Here is a 25,527-nt window from a genome sequence, read left to right on the forward strand (position 1 = left end):
TTATGCGCACCATGACATCAAGTCAAATTCCTCGTGCGTGTCAACCTACCTGGTAATAAACCTGATTCTGATACTGAGGTGTGTGTGTGTGTGTGTGTGTGTGTGTGTGTGTGTGTGTGTGTGTGTGTGTGTGTGTGTGTGTGTGTGTTTATGTAATGACAGTACTGGTCTTCCTCCAGTAGGGGAGCCGTCAGGAGGCGGGTCTTCAGGGGGGGGGGGGGGGGGGGGTCCTGAGCTCCAGCTGGTGTTAAACTCGGGACCAGGTGGAGGAAAATCTGCAGAGGAGGAGGGTGCGGTGGTAGAAAAACACAGAGGACATTGAACGCACCACGAACAGCGGCTGATCTCAGGCAGCGACCCGGAATACCGGCATCATCTCCCGGTGTTTGTCCCGGTGTTTGTCCCGGATCTCTCTGCTGCACGATACTCTGAAGAAGCTGCACGCGACTCGCGAGGTAAGAAGGATTTCAGTCTGACGGTAACCCCTCGTGCACAGGTGTGTGTTTTTATGAGTTCAGTTCAATTAACAAAACGACATGAAGTTGTATTCTGTCTAAACGCTGACTATCTTTCTGTTGCGTTATTGACGAGATACTTTCCAAACTTTTCCCTTTTATTGAATCTTTCAAACCGGCTATTTTGCCTAGATTTTAGGAGAAGATGCGCTCTACTTTCTGCCCTAAATCTCTCTCCATGAAGGTTTTGATTGGCTGTCACTGTGTCTGCGGACAGGTTCAATGGTGAGAAATGTCCATCTAGTCCAGGGTGACCTATAACAATCCAATGTATATGCTATAAACAACTCTTCATTAAAACCAAGAGGAGATGTAATATGCAGACTCGGCTTTGGACTATACAGATTATAACTGTTTTTTAAAGGGTTAATTAAGTGGTTTTAAAAATCGAAAACAAGCCTCAGGTGTTTTTAAAGTAAAACAATATATAATGTTAGTCTCTTAAAGGATTACAGGTAGCATATCCTCACTTTGGGAACTTTAACTAGATGAGGTTTTTATTCACACAACTAACTAAGTGCACTCACTAAGTGCGTTTGTGAACAAAGGGTGTTTTAAAGGGGAAAAATAAGGACAAGTTAAACTGCTTTTCTTGACTGTAAGAAGACTCAATTATTGCTGAAGCATATTGACAAATGTAAACAGAAAAACAAATGGAAAAATAAGGTATAGTTGAACTTAGTGACGTCATAAAGATATGTTAAACTGTATTTGTTATCTGATCTGATAATCAGCTGTTCTGTCAACTGTAAAGCATTATCTCTTAAGTGCCATAATAAAGTTTAACCACCATAAATACTTCCGTACTGACCATTTAAAAACTCCATATATTAGCTTTAATGTATATCCACAACCAGTGTTTGTCAGAAAAGCATTCTGGGAACTGTAGTTGATTAATGCTGATTAAAATATTCGTATTAAACAGTAAAAGTACTATAAAAAATTAAGAAAAATGTATCAAATCAAACTGTAATCAGTTTTGGTGGTGGTTTAAATATTTCTAATGTCATAAATAAATATAGCTTACACATTTCTCCCTTTTTACTTTGAAATTTGACAAATTAAAGAGCTAAGTTGAATCTTAATAATGAACTTTTCTTGACGTTCTCATAAAAAAATTATACCAAACTTAATCACAATTATCACAATAAATAATTGAGTGATATCTGTTTGATTATTCTTCATTTTTTGAACCCCCTTCGTCCTCGTTTAACATGTGTTAAACCAGATAAGAGCGCTGGGACAACAGACCTCGCCTCGAACATGATAACACGCTTTCTGTGCCTCCTTCACATCTGTAACTGTAGATGAAGATAAAGAGGGTTGTTCTGCATTGAGTGGGGTCTTTTCGTCTAGATACTGCATCGCTTTCATACACATGTACCCTTTGAATCTCAGATAATATTCACGATTGTCACCATCATCTCGTCTCCTGTAACGGCGTCATATCTCCTTTGAGCATATGTTGTGTGCCAGAAGCTGTTATAAACGGACTTTCTATCACATTGCTTCTTATCTCTATAGTTTAACCGGATATCTGGATCTGAAGCTATCAGAGGAACAGGCTCAGCTAGAAACGTACATGTTGTGCACATCTAGCTGGACTTTGTAGATTTAATGCAGCACCAGGTCTAATTTTCAAAGCTCAGTTGGTCGTTTGAAGTCAGGCCGTGCAGAATAATTATAATCCAGTGGGCAGTTTCCTGTTATCCTGCAGGTTTAGCAGAAGCTACAGTAATTACATTAGAATTCCAGCGCTCAAAAAGCATGAAATCTTATATAAGGAGTCCTCTCCTGCTGATGTTCAGGTGTATATCAGTATGTAGTGTCTCTACTTTAAAGAGTCCTCTCCTGCTGATGTTCAGGTGTATATCAGTATGTAGTGTCTCTACTTTAAAGAGTCTCTTCCTGCTGATGTTCAGGTGTATATCAGTATGTAGTGTCTCTACTTTAAAGAGTCCTCTCCTGCTGATGTTCAGGTGTATATCAGTATGTAGTGTCTCTACTTTAAAGAGTCCTCTCCTGCTGATGTTCAGGTGTATATCAGTATGTAGTGTCTCTACTTTAAAGAGTCCTCTCCTGCTGATGTTCAGGTGTATATCAGTATGTAGTGTCTCTACTTTAAAGAGTCCTCTCCTGCTGATGTTCAGGTGTATATCAGTATGTAGTGTCTCTACTTTAAAGAGTCCTCTCCTGCTGATGTTCAGGTGTATATCAGTATGTAGTGTCTCTACTTTAAAGAGTCCTCTCCTGCTGATGTTCAGGTGTATATCAGTATGTAGTGTCTCTACTTTAAAGAGTCCTCTCCTGCTGATGTTCAGGTGTATATCAGTATGTAGTGTCTTTACTTTAAGAGTCCTCTCCTGCTGATGTTCAGGTGTATATCAGTATGTAGTGTCTCTACTTTAAAGAGTCCTCTCCTGATGATGTTCAGGTGTATATCAGTATGTAGTGTCTCTACTTTAAAGAGTCCTCTCCTGCTCACTTTTAGGTTCATATCAGTATGTAGTGTCTCTACTTTAAAGAGTCCTCTCCTGCTCACTTTCAGGTTCATATCAGTATGTAGTGTCTCTACTTTAAAGAGTCCTCTCCTGCTCACTTTCAGGTTCATATCAGTATGTAGTGTCTCTACTTTAAAGAGTCCTCTCCTGCTCACTTTCAGGTTCATATCAGTATGTAGTGTCTCTACTTTAAAGAGTCCTCTCCTGCTGATGTTCAGGTGTATATCAGTATGTAGTGTCTCTACTTTAAAGAGTCCTCTCCTGCTGATGTTCAGGTGTATATCAGTATGTAGTGTCTCTACTTTAAAGAGTCCTCTCCTGCTGATGTTCAGGTGTATATCAGTATGTAGTGTCTCTACTTTAAAGAGTCCTCTCCTGCTGATGTTCAGGTGTATATCAGTATGTAGTGTCTCTACTTTAAAGAGTACTCTCCTGCTGATGTTCAGGTGTATATCAGTATGTAGTGTCTCTACTTTAAAGAGTCCTCTCCTGCTGATGTTCAGGTGTATATCAGTATGTAGTGTCTCTACTTTAAAGAGTCCTCTACTGGGACATGTCTCCATGCTTTAATGTTCAAAAAGCTCTTTATTTTTCTCATACTTTCTGTGCTGCAGCACCTCTTTTCTGAAGCCCAGTCTGCTCTGATTGGTCAGCTGGCCGGCTCTATTAGGGAGGGAACAGGGATTTTAGCCTCTGGAGACCATTTACGTGCACTAAAACCTAAAGAACACACTACAGGAGAGAGAACACCTTGTGCTTCTTTAATAATGATCCGTGTGCGGCAGGCTGTTTTTACTTTAAGTTGTGTTCTGTTTTAAACGCTGACTATCTTTCTGTGACGTTATTGACGAGAGACTTTCCAAACGTTTCCCTTTTTATTGAATCTTTTAAACCGGCTATTTTGCCTAGATCTTAGGAGAAGATGTGCTCTACTTTCTGCCCTGAAACTCTCCATCTATGAAGGTTTGGATTGGCTGGCAACGTATCTGCGGACAGATTCATGGCTTCAAAATTCAATTTAAATAATCTGCAAAGAAAAGGTCACTTTTAATGGAGAAACGTCATGAAAGCTGTTCTCAGCCTCTGGAGATGTGCTGCTTTTCTCTATTTTCTATCATATCAAAGTGACAAAACAAGACAATCATCCTAATCTTTCACGAACTAAACCGTACATTTTCACTGTTTTAGTTCCTGGTTAACGGAGAGAGGCGTCATGCCGCTGCAGAATGATCTGAGGGTCTTTCCTGACGTCACTCTCATGACTTCTGAATCCAGTTTATTAAAGTATGAAATCAGCCGTCGGGGGCTTTCTCTCTGCACAGTACTGCTCTGTTAACACTATCAGCGTTACGTATACTTCCTGTCTGCTCAACACTGGAGCGTGAAATCCTTTTTAACACATGCATTTAGTTCTGCACGGCTCATCATGTGACATATGACCTTTCATCATATGTTCATTATCCGACGACTTGTTTTACTGCAGAGATCATTCAGTGTTTAAAGGGCAAGCGTTTATCTTTCAGCGGCTTTTAAATCGCTTTAAAAACATTATTTGTGAGCAGGATTACGGAAGAACTGCTTACTTGATTTTAATGAAACTTGGTGTGAGGGTGTGGTATGAGCAGAGGAAGAACATGTAAAAAATGTGCAAGCATATGAATTCTGGAAGCGGATCAGGAACATGATATGAAAGCTGTTGTTAATTAGTAACACACCAGGTTATATAAGGCTTGTGTGTGTGTGTGTGTGTGTGTGTGTGTGTGTGTGTGTGTGTGTGTGTGTGTGTGTGGTGTGTGTGTGTGTGTGTGTGTGTGTGTGTGTGTGTGTGTGTGTGTGTGTGTGTGTGTGTGTGTGTGTGTGTGTGTGTGTGTGTGTGTGTGTGGTGTGTGTGTGTGTGTGTGTGTGTGTGTGTGTGTGTGTGTGTGTGTGTGTGTGTGTGTGTGTGTGTGTGTGTGTGTGTGTGTGTGTGTGTGTGTGTGTGTGTGTGTGTGTGTGTGTGTGTGTGTGTGTGAGAGATTGAGATTGAGTGCATGTGACTCCCGGTGGATGGACATCTGCTGTCTGTTCAGATCAGTGTTTCGTGTGTGTGTGTGTGTGTGTGTGTGTGTTGATGCTGGGGAACATCCTGCAGATAACACTTATCACTGCTGCATCTGCACATGACCGTTCGAGCCACAAAGTCCAGAAGTGTGTGTGAGGGAGACGTCTTGGACAGAAATACATATATATAAATATAATCAGGTCTGACGTTCAGGAAGCATCTTAGCATCGTTAGCTCATTTAAGGACATTTCTGTCATCAACAGTAATTAGATGGAAACAGAACTTTGACGATACATTTGGTGGCCTTGTAGTACTCTGTATTCTGTCGGATGTTTCTAGAAGCCTCTGTGTTCCTGTGGTTATCAGTGTGTTGGTGGAGCCTCTTTAAATATAACTCCCAGGGTTCACTCCGCCCTCTAACCAAATGCAGATTTTCCCTGTAAAATGTTAAAGTGATGCCAGAAAACAATATTTCTGTTCGTCAAAAACTGTATAATTCCTCCAGAAATCTGAGAATCATACAGAGCGTCAGACGGCAGAGACAGCTTTGTTTTTACGGAGCTCCGACGTCACGTTGTTGTTGACGTCCATCTTGTATACGAGCGTCATGTTCTAAAGATAATGTCTATATTGTAGAGCCGAGAGAAGGGAGTCGGAGGCGGTGCATCGAAGGTGCAAAGCACACGTTGCTGGCTTGCAGCCCGGGAAGAGAAGAGGAAGAAGCAAGGAGGGTACACAATATATACAGTTAGCAACACAAATGTCCGTGCGGAAACAATATCCCCAACCTGTAGTTCCATGAGTGAATTATGTAACCCAGTTCATTAGTGGTCACTACAGTATCTTATAAACAAGAGCTTGTCCCTATCGAGGGTTTAAGGTCAGAAGGTGAAGGTTTCATAATTTTAGTAATCATTTACCGTCTCTCTGATACTTGTTCTCCCAACAACAAACCAACCAGAGGTGTAAAGTAACTAAATACATCAATCATTATTAAACACATCATACATGATGTGTTTGTTATTCTGAAATGGACCATACTGTACGCACGATGACTACTTTTAGACTTTTACTGTAACAGAGTATTCCTACACTCTGGTACTTCTACTTTTACTCAAGTACAAGACCTGAGTACTTCTACTTTTACTCAAGAACAAGATCTGAGTACTTCTACTTTTACTCAAGTACAAGATCTGAGTACTTCTACTTTAACTCAAGTACAAGATCTGAGTACTTCTACTTTTACTCAAGTACAAGATCTGAGTACTTCTACTTTTACTCAAGTACAAGACCTGAGTACTTCTACTTTTACTCAAGAACAAGATCTGAGTACTTCTACTTTTACTCAAGTACAAGATCTGAGTACTTCTACTTTAACTCAAGTACAAGATCTGAGTACTTCTACTTTTACTCAAGTACAAGATCTGAGTACTTCTACTTTTACTCAAGTACAAGATCTGAGTACTTCTACTTTAACTCAAGTACAAGATCTGAGTACTTCTACTTTTACTCAAGTACAAGATCTGAGTACTTCTACTTTTACTCAAGAACAAGATCTGAGTACTTCTACTTTTACTCAAGTACAAGATCTGAGTACTTCTACTTTAACTCAAGTACAAGACCTGAGTACTTCTACTTTAACTCAAGTACAAGATCTGAGTACTTCTACTTTAACTCAAGTACAAGATCTGAGTACTTCTACTTTTACTCAAGTACAAGATCTGAGTACTTCTACTTTAACTCAAGTACAAGATCTGAGTACTTCTACTTTTACTCAAGTACAAGATCTGAGTACTTCTACTTTTACTCAAGTACAAGACCTGAGTACTTCTACTTTATTCTCTCTACTGGAATATAATAAAGTGTTTTTATGAAAGTATCGATATTGAAGTGAGGGTATCTCACAGCTGATTGGTGCAGAGACCTCCTGCTGAGATCTATAGATCTACCTGTCAGGAGAACAGCAGGGGGGGTGGGGGGGTCATACATGGGAATAATTGATCGGGCTGTAACGAAGACAGAGCCAGTCGTCACGGCAACAGGTGAAACCCTGTGTTGTTGCTGTGGGGATCAGATGGAGAGGGATGCTGCTTCTGTAATGGAGAATAAAGTGCAGGTATTTGAAATGAATGACTGTCTACGTGAGGAAAGCATTAACACATTAAATATCTCCAGAAGACCCTCCTCCACAGTTTCTGAAGCTAAGGGGGCTTTGAATGCTTTCACATTAGCCTTGAGCATGTTAGGTATATGTATATGTATTTATATATGTATTTATATACAGTATATCGCTGCAGGGAGGAGCTGCGTCCGACCCTGAACGTTGCATTATTGGCTCCACAAAGAGCTGTTTGTCTATTGATATGTGCAGTAAATCAGCTTCATGGTAAACAAGCAAAGAAAACGTTAACGAATAAACACTATTTGTGATTTGATTTGACAACAAACTAAGCTACAATTGATCAAAAGAAACAGATCTCCACGTTTTAAAAGGCTGGAGGTACATTTCCTTCACCAGTTTTCCTCGAAGTGTAAAGCTTAAAGTAATCGTTTTAATCCGCTTCATTTAATGCAATTAAACTAATTAAATAACTGTAGACGGAAACATAGAACTGGATCAGAACTTAAAATAACCTCCGCCCTGTTGAGAAATTAGAACAGATCAGAGGAAATAAAGTAGTACATGTGATCAAATCCAAAAATATCCACGGTTTGAATCTGTTTTTAGGAAATTATTTAATGTAATAGACATGGTTTTTTGGGAAAGTACGCAGTTCATCTAATCCTGCATGATCAATGATCACATTCAGAAACCATAAGTGGATCAAGTTATTTAATTGATTCTGGAAACTCTGCTAGAAAATCCCTTTTTTTACTGTCATGATTTCATAAAACCTCAATAACCTTTAGAAGAAATGCAAGAATAAATATCTTAAGGTGTATTTTGTTCACTTAAAAAACAACTTTACATAGACGTAATAATGAAAGAGGCTCTCCTCTCCTGTAGTGTGTGTTTATTTAGTGCATGTCAATGGTCTGCAGAGGCTGAAATCCCTGTTCCCTCCCCCAAAAATAAGGATTACTGGACTGTTTTTAAAATATGATGTGATTTGCAACCATAGGAACAAAAAGCAGTAAAAGTACTCTGTTAGGATTAGTGAAAGATTACGATTTGGCTTTTGTTACGCCAGGGGGAAATAGTTGCTCCAATAAAATAAACGCTATAAAAAGATAATAACATGATTATATAAATAAAATAAAACTCCCCTCAAGGTCCCTTATCTCTCCCAGCTGTGATTCATCGTGCTGCAGCTCGGGGACTTTGAGACGTGATGATGCTCCCACGACTTTAACCTGGAATCAAAATGGACTTTCTCTCTCTGTGTCTCTGAGCGAGCGTCCAATAAAACACAGTCAGGAATCACAGCGTCAGCACTGAACCAGCTGGGTGTCGTGGAAGCTGCTCCTCGTGAACTGTGTCACGCTGGGGTTTTTACAGCTGTGTTTGTTTACATTATTCCTGCAATATCCTCTTCTTATATGGCAGCTAGTAGGGCTGGGAAACACCAGGCTCCCCACGATACCATACTATCGCCATACTTAAGCCACGATACCATACTATCGCAATACTTAAGCCACAATACGATACTATCACGATACTTAAGCCACAATACGATACTATCGCCATACTTAAGCCACGATACCATACTATCGCCATACTTAAGCCACGATACCATACTATCGCGATACTTAAGCCACGATACCATACTATCGCGATACTTAAGCCACGATACCATACTATCGCCATACTTAAGCCACGATACCATACTATCGCCATACTTAAGCCACGATACCATACTATCGCGATACTTAAGCCACGATACCATACTATCACGATACTTAAGCCACAATACCATACTATCGCGATACTTAAGCCACGATACCATACTATCGCGATACTTAAGCCACGATACGATACTATCGCCATACTTAAGCCACGATACCATACTATCGCCATACTTAAGCCACGATACCATACTATCGCGATACTTAAGCCACGATACCATACTATCACGCTACTTAAGCCACAATACCATACTATCGCGATACTTAAGCCACGATACCATACTATCGCCATACTTAAGCCATGATACGATACTATCGCCATACTTAAGCCACAATACGATAGTATTGCGATACGATATATTGCGATATTGCAAATCCCATGAGTCATATCCATGTCCGTCTTCCCTTCCTGGTTAAAACATGTATTTGTAATATGAATAGTTTATGTAAATAACCCAATGTGTGTTCTTTGAACCTGAAAAGGAGATGTTTTTGTTACTTTCATTGTGACCGTATACACGTCTTAACTTCCTGTTTTATATAGACATGCTTTGCGCTGTTAGCAGGAAGCTACTGTTCCCAAAGCAACAACTTGACGGAGATAAAGTACAGATATTAACGGAGATATCAACATTTAAATACGGCGATATCAAAAGATAACGTTTACATTAAAGTGTTAGCAAGAGGCTCAAGGTTAGTGTTAACTGTGAACATGTGCTTTGTGTCTTAACCCGTTTATATACTGTATTATAACTAACTATTTGCAGTTCACTTGTTTAACGGTATTCTATAAAGTAATGCTCATATGGATGTAGCTTAAATGTATTTGTTGTTGTGTGTCTTTGTGGAGCTCTCACGTTGGTTTGGAGTTTTCAATAAACCCTTTGTGTCTTTGAAGAACGCCCTGAAGACACACAGAGCACCTGACAAGAAGTAGAGAAGCAGGAATTGAATTGAGAAGCATTAGTCGTAGTTTCTAAAATACCACGTAAACAGAAGCATGTGATGCTGCTTCTCCTTCAGGGTGTGATCCAGAAACATCCTGCAGTGTATTGACCATTCTGCAGATTCTAACAGGAATATACTCTCTACTCCTGCAGAACGGGAGGATCAGAAGGTTTTCTCGTACTTTGTTTGCAGATGTCATGAAGTGGAGAGGTCAGCTGATAAAAGCCTGGTCTCTAATCTGCTGTAGGATCCATTCAGGGATTGTTATTATTGTTGATGAGGGTCTGCTGTCGTTTGTGACGTGCTTCCCCTCTTAGGAGCAGACTTTAAATACTCTAAGCTCCTGTATGACTTCATGACTATAACAGAAGCTAAGCAGGGCGCTTTATTGTTTCATGTGGACGAGGAGAGGGACACGTGTTGCTTCAAAGACGTTTATGCAACAGTATTTTATGCTTTATGTACTTTATTATCAGGAAGAAGTCATCGTACATGATAGGCTAAGGGGCGGGACATCTCTAAGCAGCTTCCCAATCACACAATGAGCAGAATAGAGCCCCTTTAATTGACTTCCTTCCCCCCTGAATAATACCATGGAGCAGATTTACAGAAAGCTTCTCCTTCTGTGGACGTGTCCTCAGGAAATATGACTGTTCTTCCTCACAAAGCCCCGCCCTGCAGACTCCTCCAGATGCCCCCCGCCCCGCCCTGCAGACTCCTCCAGATGCCCCCCGCCCCGCCCTGCAGACTCCTCCAGATGCCAGATGGACATTTAGATGCTGGATCTCAGAGCAGACAGGAAATTAAAAGCTCTGCAGAAAACCAAGAAAGAGCGAGGGTCGTTGGGTTCCTCCGCGAGGTCCTTCTAGCTGATGAAATGGTTTAAAGGCAGTCATAAAACCAAAACCATATGTGTGTTGCACAAGGTGCTTGATTTGACAAGTCATGACCCGCTTTAATATCGCTTACATCTTAAAGTATGTCTTTATTCTTTGAGAGGGAACGGTCTGTACTTATAAATCTCTTTATCAGGTGTTTTGGACCCCTCAAAGCTCTTTACATATACGAGTCATTCACACCTCATTCATGCAGAGCAGCACCACTTGGAAGCTATCACACACACACACACACACACACACACTCACTCTCACACACACATTCTCTCCCCCTCACACACACACACACACACACACACACACACACAAAACAAACTGAACATGTCCCACATTGCTACTGAGTGCTGTGTGTGTGTGTGTGTGTGTGTGTGTGTGTGTGTGTGTGTGTGTGTGTGTGTGTGTGTGTGTGTGTGTGTGTGTGTGTGTGTGTGTGTGTGTGTGTGTGTGTGTGTGTGTGTGTGTGTGTGTGTGTGTGTGTGTGTGTGTGTGTGTGTGTGTGTGTGTGTGTGTGTGTGTGTGTGTGTGTGTGTGTGTGTGTGTGTGTGTTGTGTCTTCACGACGCCTTTTTAAAGAAAGCCTTACAGTGACGTCTTTACAATATTTTTTAAACCTGTAATCAGTGTGTATTCCCAGTTTTCCTTGACCTCCCGCCCTCACATACCTCACATGCTCAGTCCGTCTGACTGCTCTAATCTCATTATAGTAATCAGCTTTAGCCCCATCCTCTTCCTCACCGTGGATCTAACATGCCTGTGTTTAAATGCTTTCATATTAATATGTATTTAATCACGCCTCGTGTTCCAGAATTGGATGTGATTTAAATGTTATAATTGGCGTTCATATTGCCTTTTCAGAACTGCAGATTTTAGGGACTTTTTCACTGCTGCTGCTGCTGCTCACAAATCAACAGGCATGAGACCTTTAATAACTCTCCACTGCTTTGATGATAACGGGGGGGGGGGGGGGGGGGGGGGGGGGTGTAATTGAAGGAATGCATGCTCTCTTTGGGTGAAAAGGCTCGTTGTTGGTGCAGCAGAGGAGGGATTTGATGGTGATGATGATGAAGGTGTGACGTGTCTCATGACAGCAGGAAGCGTCGCTGCTGCAGGGCGATCACATGGCCGTCAAATAAATAGTCTCAAAAGTGAAGCACTCTTTACTCGCACTTGGATTAGAACGACTGTTTCTGTTTTCTGTTACTGATTTTATGTAAAGCGTCTTTGAGCACCAGGAAAATCCAATGTATTATTATTATTATAAAAACACCTAAATCGTGTTGATATTTAAAGCCTTTTCTGCACAGAGCTGCTCTCACGTGGCGACGTCTTGTTATTTTGTCATGTGATCATATTAGTCCCTTGAGAATGGATTTGTAGAAGTGTTTGCAATGTTTCCTCTGCAAGATACAGTCTGTCTACATGTGTCACCTGACGTGTGTGTGTGTGTGTGTGTGTGTGTGTGTGTGTGTGTGTGTGTGTGTGTGTGTGTGTGTGTGTGTGTGTGTGTGTGTGTGTGTGTGTGTGTGTGTGTGTGTGTGTGTGTGTGTGTGTGTGTGTGTGTGTGTGTGTGTGTGTGTGTGTGTGTGTGTGTGTGTGTGTGTGTGTGTGTGTGTGTGTGTGTGTGTGTGTGTGTGTGTGTGTGTGTGTGTGTGTGTGTGTGTGTGTGTGTGTGTGTGTGTGTGTGTGTGTGTGTGTGTGTGTGTGTGTGTGTGTGTGTGTGTGTGTGTGTGTGTGTGTGTGTGTGTAGGATGCTGTGGCTGCTCCTCTTTCTGCTTCCTTCGGTCTGCGACGGCCGGATCGCGGCTCCAGAAGTCGCTCATAAAAACCCAAACAGCTCCGGTGAGTCCGTGGTGCTTTAATTTACCGGATTCTGGAGTTAAAACCCACACATTTTCACACACAGATCTGGGTTTAAAAAAAAATGCAAACATACAAGAATATTTTTTAAATCATTTAATACATATTCTATATTAATGGAACCTCTGGGCTTTTTTTTAAGTATTTATTTTAGTATTTTATAGGATTTTTGTATTTATTTTTCACTTTTTTGTACAGTATTTTCCTTCATGTCTTTCTGTCTTTATTGTATCTATATTCATGCATCTTGATTTATGTTATTTGCCCTTGATATATTTAAGTTATGCACCAAAGCAGACAAACAAAAATACACGAATAATCTAAAAATAATGGGGTTTTTTAACGTATTTTTTTTATATATATTTTTTTCTTTTTATATTTATTGAATTTAGTTTTCCTCTAAATATTTGTACAGTATTCTTGAATTTCCTTCTGTTTTTTATCCGTCTTCCTCTCTATAACGGATGTTTCTTTGAAATATTAAGTCGTATTTTTAATGAATCTTTTTTGTATTTTCAACCTATTTTTTGTGTTTTTCTTATTTTCTCAGAAATGTTCTTGATAGTTTTCCTGTGTTTTCTTTAATTGAAGTTCCTCTATAGGCCCTAGTGACGTGTCCCTGCCTCTCACGGTGTAAGTGGCCCCCAGACTAGCCCCCCCCCCCTTCTTCAGATGCAGTAATTTGCTCTGCAGGAGTGCATTATTCTCTCTTTCTGAGAAGCGTTTTGAGCTCCTTACAGTGAACACAGCCGGCCTCTGTGTGCCTCACATTCCCTCCTGGACTAATCCCCCCTCGACAGGAAGTCCCGTCGCCGCTCGATGTGTGGCGTGGAGGAGGATTGTTCACCTGTATCAACGTTTCTTTGTTTAGTCCATTCTTTTCTTTTTGTAATTCAAATTTTAATAGAATTTTTCATTCAGAACAAAGAAACATTGGCGGTAAACTGAATAAACAAGTGGAGGTTTTCTGACTGATGGACCTGTACCTGAACACACCTGTTCTTCTCCGCGGGGGGTCTCACTCTCCTCTTTTCTCCCTCAGTGGACGTGAAGTCTCGGCCTCACATCTACTTCTGCCGCTCGCCCAACATGGAGGACTTCAGCTGCTGGTGGCGCCCGCTGGAGAACCTGACGGAGGAAGTGTCCTACGTCCTCACATACTCCAAAGAGTACGTGAAAAACATTTTAAATCCTGACATCTGACAACCATCTAGCTCTCTCATTATTTAAGATAGAAGTCACTTAATGATCTGATTGACTTTAGAAGAGATTAAATCATCTTAGCTTCACATTCTCATATTTAAAGACCTTAAATTAGCTGTAAATTAACAATAAATTACCTTAAATTAGCTGTGAATTAAAAAGAAATTACCTTAAATTATATTAGCTGTAAATTAAAAGAAATTACTTTAAATTAGCTGTAAATTAAAAGAAATGACCTTAAATTATATTAGCTGTAAATTAAAAGAAATGACCTTAAATCAGCTGTAAATTAAAAGAAATGACCTTAAATGATCTGTAGTAATATGGAAAGCGGCCTCCCATCAAAGCAGACTGACGGTTCTGGGGCGTATAGATTTTAAACCATTTCACGCTCCACCACCTCAGCGAGAAGCTATTTAACACGTCGATATTTCTGCCCCTGAACGCCTCACGTGGCGTCGCCCCGTGCAAACATGTCAGAGCAGAAATCAGGACACGTTTGAATTCTGACGGCAATCTGCATTCAGGTGATAAGAAAAGGTCAGAAACAACCGGGGATAAAAGGCAATTAAAGTGATCACGATCAATTAACAACCTTAAAGCCTGCAGGTCTGTTTCTGATCATTACATCCAACAGATTAGATTTAATATAAACATGCTGCAGTAATTTAACTACAATAAGATTCGTAGAAAGTAAAAGTGTGTCTTGTTTTTTCCAACAAAAACTGATTTAATGTTTTCATTTAAGCTTCTAATTCTGCAGTGATCCCTTTGCATCCCTATAGAGCTGGAGCTAATCAATATTTAAATTATTTGTGATTAATTATTCAACCTACATGGGAAATAAGTGGGAACATTTGCATCATATCAGCAACAAAACTGGAGTGTTAGAGCTAGAATTTCACACGAAACCAATCATTTCTGACGGCTTCTCACGCTAAATTGAAATGACAATGTGAAAGGTGAAATGAGAGATTGTTAGAAACCTCTCACTGGTCCCCGGCTTGAGCTTCAATCTCAGGATCCATGTATCTGTGATCCTCTCCAGAATGGAAGTAGTCATCACATACAGAGCATCAACTAGTTCCTGAACAGTGTCCTTCACATGCTGATATCCAAGAGAGGGAGTTACACAGTCACAAGATGGAGGAATAGAAAGCAGTATTCAATGTTTACTTCAGATTAGCTCCACGTCAGAAATGAGCATGCTTGTCATATGTCTATCTCCATAGAGGCTGAATCATCATGTTAATCACATAGCTATCATATGCCTCAAACAGTCCTGATGCTCTTCTAGGTAATCAGACATCCTGTCATGCACACAGCTACCGTTGGGATACCTTTGTTAGCATGTTACTCTCATGTTGGAAGAGTACATTCACTATTTTCACAACAGAGATGTAGATAAAGAGCTTTTTGTCCCCAAACTAAACCGTGGTGTTTCGCAGCAAGGAGCCTCAGCAGGAGTGTCCGGACTACGTGAGCTCCGGACCCAACAGCTGCCACTTCGACAAGAAACACACCATCATCTGGAAGTTTTACTGCCTGAACGTCACCGCCGTCACCAAACACGGGAACTACACTTCCCAGAAGCACTGCCTGGACGTGGCCGACATAGGTGAGGAGTAGAGCGGTGCAGGGATGATGTATTTCTGTAGTTCAACCCGGAAGGAAGCTGCTGGTTCCCTCGACAAAAAGCAAAGAGATTTCTCCATAGGATTTTGGAATATTGTAAGAAATACGGTCTGTGGAAAACGAACCTGTTTGATAAATGCACCTTTTGTTCAGCCGGATAATCTCCACGTGTCTACCCTACTTTTATAATGTTCTAATCATAAATCTAATGTCCAGAATGATGCTATAAAGGAACTACAGGCGAGTCCAGCAGCACGACTTCAACGTCACGCCAACTTCAGATCCATATTCAAACATACAGATTCTAAATGTTACGAGTTGAAGCGTTTGTTTGAACAGTTTGCAGGAGGTAGGTACTTGCTTTCAAGCAGAACAGGGCAAACTAACTTAGAGGAGTGTTTACGTGTTCGGCGTAATGACGTACAACGTCCTCCACGACTTCTGTAGTCCTATTCAGCCACTTGGTAACAACCATCGTTTTTCAGACACGTCAACTCTTCAGAAATCACCAGTGGGGTCACTGCTGATGGATTTAATGTCCTAGAACAAAACGTGATCCGTCTCTTCAATGTGTCTCAACCAAAGACCTTAGTTCCAGATATTTTCCACAACCTATGGAGAGATCCCATTGGCTCTGAGACCAGGGAACAGGAAGTGGTGAAATGCTGACTCACTTTAAATAATAATACAACCATTTTTTTTTTAAATAAAGTGATGAAGTAACTAGAACCAAGATATCACAGTAAAAACCCACTTAAATCCCCCCCTTTATCAAAGCCAGAAACTGTAAGAAGTGAATAAATTGTCGGATTTTCAATCATGGTGAAATCTGTTAAAAAAGTAGATTATTAGAGATTTGTTTACATTACCAAGTTTCTGTAAAAAACATTAAATTCTGCGCAACTCTAAAGGCCTGAACGAATCAGCTGAGACGAACGCTTGCATGATTAGAAATGCAATAAATATTTAAATGTACACGCTGTTTACATGGAGAGGTTTCAATAAATCCACATTAAAAAGGTTATGGAGGGCATTTAAAGACATCGTGTTTTCCCCAATCATGCCAACACTTATACAAATTGTATTATCAGTCTAAGAATGTCAGCTTTCTTACGGCGTATTAATTGTGTTTGCACGCTCCATACTTCTCAGCTGTTTTCAGGAACATGTGATCAGTGTTTTTATGGTTTAATAAGTTCATTTATTAACCTCATTTGGCAACACAGGAAAACCTAATTATAAAAGGGCCGTGACATGAGATTAAAAACAGTCGTTAAACGGCAGGAGAATTGAGAGTAAAAGTCGTTTTCCGTTGTATTTTAGGGATCCTTTTATTTATGGTTTCACAAAAAGCACAGCAGACACACAAACAGCTCTGATCCTCCAGCAGAATGTCATTTACTTGATCAAGGACTCAGTGTGTGTTATTATCCAGACGCTGTCCCTCCACTTCCTGTGTGTGTGTGTGTGTGTGTGTGTGTGTGTGTGTGTGTGTGTGTGTGTGTGTGTGTGTGTGTGTGTGTGTGTGTGTGTGTGTGTGTGTGTGGTGTGTGTGTGTGTGTGTGTGTGTGTGTGTGTGTGTGTGTGTGTGTGTGTGTGTGTGTGTGTGTGTGTGTGTGTGTGTGTGTGTGTGAGAGAGTGATTGAGTGCATGTGACTCCCGAGGCCTGTACTACGAAGCTGGATTTTCTCTTAGCTAAATTCAGGGAAAACTCAGGGTTTCCGGTCCTACGACGCTGGTTCTCTTTTTAGCAGGCTAGATCTCCATGGTAACTTATGCTGAGCGGCAAACCTGCTCCGGAGCAGGTTAGGTGGCAGGCTAAGAGATCAACTCAGTGAAAGCACCGCCTGCTGACCAATCAGAGCTCCGTGTGCGGAGTTTAAAGCGATCAATTCATATTACAGGATAGAGGAAATACAGAAAAACTGCCGTTGCAGGAAAGACGACCGGCCAAAATCAACTGACTGTGTGAACGTGAACATTAATAGAATATCACCTCCCATCTTCAGAGCAATCAAACTATTATAATATTAGCGTTAAGAAAGCTTACTTAAATATCTGCCACAACATAAGTAACCGGATCAGAGTAACATTAAGTACAGTCCGCGGCACTGTGAGTGCAGACGGCGATGTGTCCCATTATCACTCATATCATATCACATCATAATGTATCATATATTTCCTTATCTGAGTCAGCTGAGCCGTATCTGGCCGTGCAACACTCACAGTGTCACATACTGTATGCAGAAGTATTATTTTAAGCAACACATTGACGAAACACTCGAGTCAAATGTAATTAAAGTCAGATCGTGTCTTGGACGGGGCAGTGATTTCATAAACCTGTTAATGTACGCATTCAAACACTTTTTCTGTTACCAGCTGTATTCACCTTGCAGGTGCAGCTATGTGGCTTTGATCCTGGATAAAGTGTTTAAGTCATGGATGTTTAAAGTTTAACTTCTTCATATTTGACTAATATTAAAGTTCACTTTTCATTCAGGAAGTATGACGCTGCGCTGTCAGTACGCTTGTCCATGTTTGTGATTGGTCGAATGCTCCAAATACCAACCCTTTCATGTGAACGCGCACCTAACTAGATAGGACACGGCTGGCTTGAGCGATCCACTTGATAACCAGCGTCGTAGTACAGCTTAGCGAGAGCGCGTATGTTTTGGATTGGGCCAACCGGCTAACTCCAACATATCCAGGTTAGGTTGAACCAGCTTCGTAGTACAGGCCTCCGGTGTGTGTTCTTATTTCTATTGTAAAACAGACAAAAATAGCAGATAATTTCACAGTTTTCTGTATAAATGACCTCAATAATCATTATTTGTTGAATACATTTCTACAGTTACACTAATTGGTTAATTGACTGATTGTTTAAACCCCTAATACTCCCAGTACATATTAAAAAAACATATTTTAACAGTTTAAATTGGAATAAAAACAATGCAATCAAAGCAGTATGTTTAATTAAAAGTTATAATGGTATGTTTTTTTGATACTTGTACATACATATAAATAATGTAACATAACATTCAGGCATCTTTATCATGTATAAACTAAAGCATGCATAGAATGAATAATAAATTACCCAACAGAAGGATGTCATAATGAATAATGGAGGACATTAGCTCATTATAACATCCAGAGTAATGCTCTGTTTAAAGATTAACATCGACATGCATGAATGATCCAAACATAAAGACAGTCTTATCTTCTCTTCTCTTCTCTTATGTTATCTTATCTTATCTTATCTTCTCTTATCTTCTCTTATCCCCCCCCACAGTGCAGATGGAGGCTCCGGTGAACCTGTCCTTCGTGCTGGAGGAGGCGGGGGGGGATGAGATGGGTCACAACGCCCTGCTGTCCTGGATCTACCCGGTGCCGGCACACCTGAAGTACGGATGGATCACTCTGGAGCACGAGCTGCAGTACCGCCGGGTCAGCGAGCCTGACGTGTGGAAGGTACACTCACACAGAAATCACCTTTAAGGGTCTCCTATCACGCAACGTGCACTTTCTGATGTCTTTTCTACATCACCATGTGTCCCCGGTGTGTGTCCGGTGTGTGTCCGGTGTGTGTCCGGTGTGTGTCCGGTGTGTCAGGAGAATCACAAAGTGTCAGGAAATAAACCCCTCTCTCTTTTCCTCCGTACCCACATCTCTAAAAACGGGGGAACAACGGACTTGATCCAGATTTGCTGCGTCATGACCACATTACTAAAATGTGGGCGGGCTTTAGACCCACGGACCAATCAGAAACGTTGCTGTCAGAAACAATGAGACGTGTTCTGGAAGTGATATGGTCTGTGTTTACATTAGCATGCTAACACTCAGAGCTAACCTGTACTGGAGAGAGTATGTGTAAAGAAGCAGGAAATCAAAAGGGACTCACCTTGTGGTAAACCTGAGAGAGAGAAAGAGTTTGAGCTCCATACTGTTTCAGAGAGAATCCTTGATGTGGTTTGGAACATGATATGGAGTTTAATCACGGCACAATTGTATCTCCGTGTAATTCTGAGCAGGCATTAGCTCCCCCTCCTCTTATTATTTCAAGCTAAGGACCCAGAATCAGCGTTTCTCTAACAGCTGAAACAGAGGGATATGAGGGATGTCTGAAGTACATGATCTGAATATGTTATAATGTTCCCCAGGTGAAGTACCCCCTCAGGGAGCCCCAGGTGGAGCTGCTCGGGCTGCCGGTGGGGGAGTTCGTAGTGCGGGTTCGATGCCGATCACATAACGCCAGGCTGTGGAGCGAGTGGAGCGATCCGCTGATGATGAGCATCCCCGCCCGGCCGCCTGCAGGTACGCTTCCTGTTGATGAGGGGCAGCTTAGTTCACTGAGGGAAATGCAGATATCTCTTTAAATGGACATTTCTCATGCACATCAAAAAAAAACTTTAAAGGGGACCTATCATGCAAAATGTACTTTTTGATGTCTTCTCTACATAAATATGTGTCCCCGGTGTGTCAGGGAACTCACGCAGCGTCAGAAAATAAAGCCCTCTCTCTTTTCCTCCGTACCCAAATCTCTAAAAACGGGGGTACAACGGAGTTGATCCAGATTTGCTTCCGATATGACGTAATATCTGAAATGTGGCCCTATCAGAAAGTTGCTATCAAACAATGCCCGACTGTTTTGGACGTAATATGGTCGGTGTTTACATTAGCATCGCTAACACTCAGAGCTAACCTGTACTGGAGAGCATGTGTGTGAAGAAGCAGGAAATAAAAAGGAACTCACCTTGTGGTATAACCGGCAAGAGAGAAAGCCTTTGAGCTCCATACTGTTTCAGAGATAATCCTTGATAATCCATGATATGGCGTTTCATCACGGCAGTATTTAGTTTAGACGGTAGCTGCCGGGTCCCGCATGAGCTCAGACCCCAAATCAGCACTTTTGAAACAGGAAGTGAAACAGAGGGATATGAGGCATGGCTAGAATGATCTGTTTGGTATTTGGAGCAAAACACTTCATAGACATTCTGAGACCTATGCTATTGCCTGAAAATAGCATGATAGGTGACCTTTAAAACAACTGTGAACATTCATAAACACACCTCCGCCCCTCTAATAACCCTTTATGAACACACAGTTAGAAATACACTACATCGCTACTACCGCTGTTATTTATTTATTTGTGTCTATTTTTTACTGCAGTGAGAGTTGCCAAAGAAATGTCGTTTTACTTTGTATGATGACAATACAGATATAAAAAAGAGGACAATGAGAAGGCGAGGGTTTCAATGTATTCTGTTCCCTTATTGCAAATGTTTACTACTCCCTGTAACTGCAAGTATATTTCATTGTAACTCGTGAAATGTTCTCAACTGTCTTCTAAATAAATAAATGGACACTTCTCCATGGACACAAAGAGCTATAAATGAAATTAGTTTTTCATCTGTAAATATGTGTTCCTTGTGTCACCTGTGCAGGTAAGCTGCTGGTTCTGATTCTGGTGACGGGGGTGGGGGTGGTGGCTCTGCTGGTGGTCACCCTGGGGCTCCTCCCCCAGAGCAGGAGGTGAGTAAACAGCAGTGACGTGCGGTGAGGTTCATGGCTGGTGAGGCACTGACTCACTGAGTCAGATTTACAAATATTATATTTTGACCTTAATCGAAATATTCGGTTATTTTCAAAAGCTTTTTTAGTCTGATGGTTCGATTCATTTTAAACAGACCGTTCAACAAAAGGATACCCAAAATCTAAATATTGGATTATTCTTTCTTAGTAAGATCCCATTTTCATTAGAAATGTGGTCTTACCTTGACTTGAAGTCCATGCTATCCTTCTGGACAACAATCTCTATTACTTTTTTGTAAAAGTCCTCCTTATCTTCCTCTAGTTTCAAAAGTCTAGCTTGTTGTTTGCGTCTACCGTCTCTGTGTAGAATTTACAGTAGCAACAAGAACCTGTGGGTTCAGTGCGGCAGAGGTTATGGCTGCCTCCCCTGGTGCATTTTCATTGCCGTTGAGACCAGCGAGCCTAAATATCATATATACGTGAAATAAGTTATTTAGAGACTATGGATGGCGAGGATAAATGTAATAAAGGGATCTACATACATTACATTGGTGACCTACAGTGAGATGGTAACAGGCATGCGCTTAGGTCCCGCTTTCCAGCCAGTTTCTGTGGGGTGACGCATTCTGAGGTGAGGCAGATCTCATCTGTGCCTCACCTCACCCCATGGTAACTGGCTTGAGCGCGCTCACAAAATAAGTGCCCGCGCTAAATTAGTGCCCGCGCTCCAGCAAGTTACTGTGGGTTTACGAGAGGCAGAGCACGTGCCTGCCTCACTTGTCATCGCTCCCGTAGCGGAGCTCGGCAAATTTGCTGATTTTGACTATAAAAAGCGATTAGAATCATACATAAATCACACTTACAACACAGATCAGTGGAGACATTTTATTATTATTACTATTTCGTTTTTCTTTAGTTGTTTTTCCGTTACATTGGAGTATGACAGGTGAGGCTCTGCCTCCCCTGCCTCCACTGACTGCACGTCGCTGGTAAACAGTCAACAATAAACAAGTACACACATCCTTTACTCAAGTACAAGTACAGATACTCGTGTTTAAAAATACTCTGGTGAAAGTAGAAGTACTGACTAAACTTCTTTACTCAAGTAAAAGTAAAGAACTCTGAAATGTACTTCAGTAAAAAGTACCCATAACTAGCAGCTGTTTTAAAGAGTACCTGACCTCCCTTTATATTAATAGAACAATAATGTCATTGTTAGCTAATGAATGTTTCCATGCTGAACAACGGCAACATGACAACGTTTTCATTGGTCCCAAATAAGAAGTGGTCAGAAAAATAAGTAGTGGAGTAAAGTACTGATACCAGAAACATGTGCTTAAGTACAGTAACTCCGTCAATTTTGGGGAGGGGTTTATTTTAAAGGGTGTTCATGCTCACTCTTTGTGTCGTCCCCTTCAGAATAAAAAACTACTTCCTGCCGCCCATTCCCAAGCCGCGAATCATCGGCATCGACCCGCTGCTCCTGAAGGTAACACACACACACACACACACACACACACACACACACACACACACACACACACACGAGATAATCTTGCAGTTTGCAGGAGCCTAAAACAGTCAAAACCACAAACACATTTTAAGCAGAACAGACGCAGGATGACACACTCTCTCTCTCACACACACACACACACACACACACACACACACACACACACACACACACACTCACACTCCCTTTATTTTCTTTTGGTACTGTTTCAGTTTCTGATTTGATGTAAAGCGTCTTCGAGCACCAGGAAAAGCGCTATGAAAATGAAAAGTATTATTCTTATGATTGTGATCTGTGTGTTGACCCTCTCTTCTCTCCTCAGAAGGGGAACCTGGATGAGATAAACCGTCACTTCAGTAACTTCCACAGCTACACGCCCCCAAAGTACAGGGAGGAGGCGTGGGACGCTGTGAGCGACGCCTACCTCCCGACGAACATGGACGCCATGACATCACAGAGTCACGTGACACCGGTGAAGAGCGGTTCTCCCTCGTACCTGGAGAGTGTTTCTCACCTGAAGAGCGTTTCCCCTCCGTATTTGAATAGTGTTTCCTCCTCGTACCTGAAGAGTGTTTCTCCTCCTTATTGCTCCTTGCCTCCTTCAGCTTTGGACCCGCCGCCGGAGATCCTGTCTCTCCCGGGCACAGAGTACAGCATTATGGGTAATCCTCACCCTCCTCACCCTCCTCCTCATCCTCAGCGTTCTCCCCAGGACTTCTACACCTGTGTGCAGCTGATGGACAGCGGCGAGGTGCACCTGGTGCCCTGCCTGCCCCCCCCGTACTGCCAAGAGTTGCAGGAGGAGAAGAAGAAAATGGAGAAGATGGCCGACAGCAAAGCTAGGACACATGTGGGCGAGGGAGGGGAGGCGGCGGTGCCTCTGCTACCTGTCGACTACACGAGAAACTGAACACCTGGTGGACTTTGAAGCAAAACCCCCGTCTTTTTTTATCGTGCAACAGAACTGCATAAAAAACATGTGTTTGTTTGCGGACAACTGGACTACACGAGAAACTGAACACCTGGTGGACTTTGAAGCAGAAACTGAACACCTGGATGACTTTGAAGCAGAAACTGAACACCTGGATGGCTTTAAAGCAGAAACTGAACACCTGGATGGCTTTAAAGCAGAAACTGAACACCTGGATGACTTTAAAGCAGAAACTGAACACCTGGATGGCTTTGAAGCAGAAACTGAACACCTGGATGACTTTGAAGCAGAAACTGAACACCTGGATGGCTTTGAAGCAGAAACTGAACACCTAGTGGACTTTGAAGCAGAAACTGAACACCTGGATGACTTTGAAGCAGAAACTGAACACCTGGATGGCTTTGAAGCAGAAACTGAACACCTGGATGGCTTTGAAGCAGAAACCCCTCCTTTTCTATCGTGCAACAGTCAAAGCTTTGCATCAAAAACACTTGGTGCAATAAACAGCCGTTCCTCCTCCAGACCTTCTTTCTGTTTCTGGAGAAACCCCTCCACGCTCCAGCCGTGACCTCAAGAGTACTAAACAGCTGCAAACCAGATGCATTGTGGGTAATGAAGTCCGCCACACTTGAGGAGAGTTAGACGCTGCTGCTCTCACGTTCAAGGTGTCCTCCTCAGGAAACAGAGAGGTTTCTTACCTGCTTTAATCCTCCACTTATTGGGATTTTAAACCCTGTGTTGATGGGATATGTAGTTTTTTAACCCCCCTGCTGGTGAACGAACACCATTTCCCAGCGAGCGTCTCATATTCAGGATATTGGAGTATTCTGAGCATGAAATGAGTATTAATGCAATGTCTCATGATCTCATCTGCAGGTAAAATCTAACATGTATTATAAGAAGTATGTCAGGAACAAAGACCCCCCCCCCCCTCAGGAAGACAATGTCAAATGCACATTTAAGCTGGATTTGTGTTTATTGCACTGAAACAAACCACTGTTTTAATTCTATATGTTATATATCAGACGAGCAGCCCCTCTCTCAGTTAAAATAATATATATATTTTTCATTTGAACACGTTACAAGAAGTGTTTTGTGTATTATAAAGCCACCAAATACCATCAGCAAAGCTATTTCATTTCCAATAACAGTGAAGGTGTGTTCAGGTAAATCAGACACTAATATATATATTTATCTTAACATATAAAAATGTTTCTTGCTGGTTTTAGCTGAACGAATGTGTGTATTATTAAAAATGTGTCCCCTTAAAGAAGCTCTAACACTCTAACACTGGTGCTTGTTCAGCGCAGTGTTTCTCTCGCGTTTTAATGTCGTATTATTGTGCCTTTTCTTCACCGAGCAGTCCGTTTCCTCTCCTGGGAAACGCGCTCAAATGACTCTTTAAATATAAATATATACAGCATATAAATGCACATGTGTAATGTATAAAACAAGCCGCTCTTTTTTGGACTTTTATTGTGACGAAATACCACGATGTGAACTTTATTCTTGTCAGAAAAATAAAAAGTGAAAATGTAGATTAACGTGTCGGCGGCTCATTATTTATAAAACTAAACTCTCTTTCCCCCTAACACACAGGTTCTGGTACCTAAACGTCAGATTAAGTAAATAAATAAGATTATGACGCCTCCTTTGGACCCCTCTGTTTACTTCCTGAACATAGTGACATCACCACGGAACAGTCACGCTCCTACACATTGTACGTGATTGGCTAAGGGGTGGGACATCTCTAAGAGGTTGACCAATCATGACAGAGTGTGTGTGTGTGTGTGTGTGTGTGTGTGTGTGTGTGTGTGTGTGTGTGTGTGTGTGTGTGTGTGTGTGTGTGAGAGAGGAATTAGCTGCAGGTTATTTATAGACGATTGTCAGTTGACTTCAGATAAACAGGAGGTGCGTTCAGGCTCAGAAAATAAAGTTGTTTTTTAGAGAGAGGTTGAGAAAATCCTAGATAGTCTTTGGTGTTAATTATGAATAATCTTACGTTAAATACAATGATGTTATACTTTTATATAGTATCTCTGTTATTGATAATAATAGTAATAATATATATGAAGGCTCCCAGGCTACAGAGCTGCAATACAATGTATACTA

At 41.4% G+C, this 25,527-nt stretch overlaps 1 protein-coding gene across 2 annotated transcripts; it reads left to right on the forward strand.

The window, feature by feature from the left end:
• Nucleotides 1-274: 274 nt before the first annotated feature.
• Nucleotides 275-23,541, forward strand: LOC117486801 (prolactin receptor-like). 2 transcript variants are annotated; one of them, XM_034135354.1, is made up of 10 exons: nt 275-455; nt 12,495-12,586; nt 13,647-13,773; nt 15,256-15,425; nt 18,732-18,910; nt 19,600-19,753; nt 20,884-20,971; nt 22,391-22,460; nt 22,807-23,415; nt 23,494-23,527. In XM_034135354.1, the coding sequence occupies exons 2-9, from the start codon at nt 12,496-12,498 to the stop codon at nt 23,392-23,394; spliced, it is 1,467 nt and encodes a 488-aa protein (XP_033991245.1). In that variant the 5' UTR covers nt 275-455; nt 12,495; the 3' UTR covers nt 23,395-23,415; nt 23,494-23,527. The 2 variants fall into 2 exon arrangements, with proteins under 2 accessions (XP_033991245.1, XP_033991244.1); XM_034135353.1 differs by having other exon boundaries at nt 22,807-23,541.
• The last annotated feature ends 1,986 nt before the right edge of the window (nt 23,542-25,527 follow it).

The sequence above is a fragment of the Trematomus bernacchii genome, unplaced genomic scaffold (genome assembly GCF_902827165.1).
Source record: "Trematomus bernacchii unplaced genomic scaffold, fTreBer1.1, whole genome shotgun sequence".
Taxonomy (NCBI): Eukaryota; Metazoa; Chordata; class Actinopteri; order Perciformes; family Nototheniidae; genus Trematomus; species Trematomus bernacchii.

Coding starts and splice junctions, on each gene's coding strand:
- LOC117486801 (XM_034135353.1), top strand. CDS start 12,496: ATGCTGTGGCTGCTCCTCTTTCTGCTTCCTTCGGTCTGCGACGGCCGG. Junction 12,587..13,646: donor TAAAAACCCAAACAGCTCCG/GTGAGTCCGTGG, acceptor TTTCTCCCTCAG/TGGACGTGAAGTCTCGGCCT. Junction 18,911..19,599: donor GCGAGCCTGACGTGTGGAAG/GTACACTCACAC, acceptor AATGTTCCCCAG/GTGAAGTACCCCCTCAGGGA.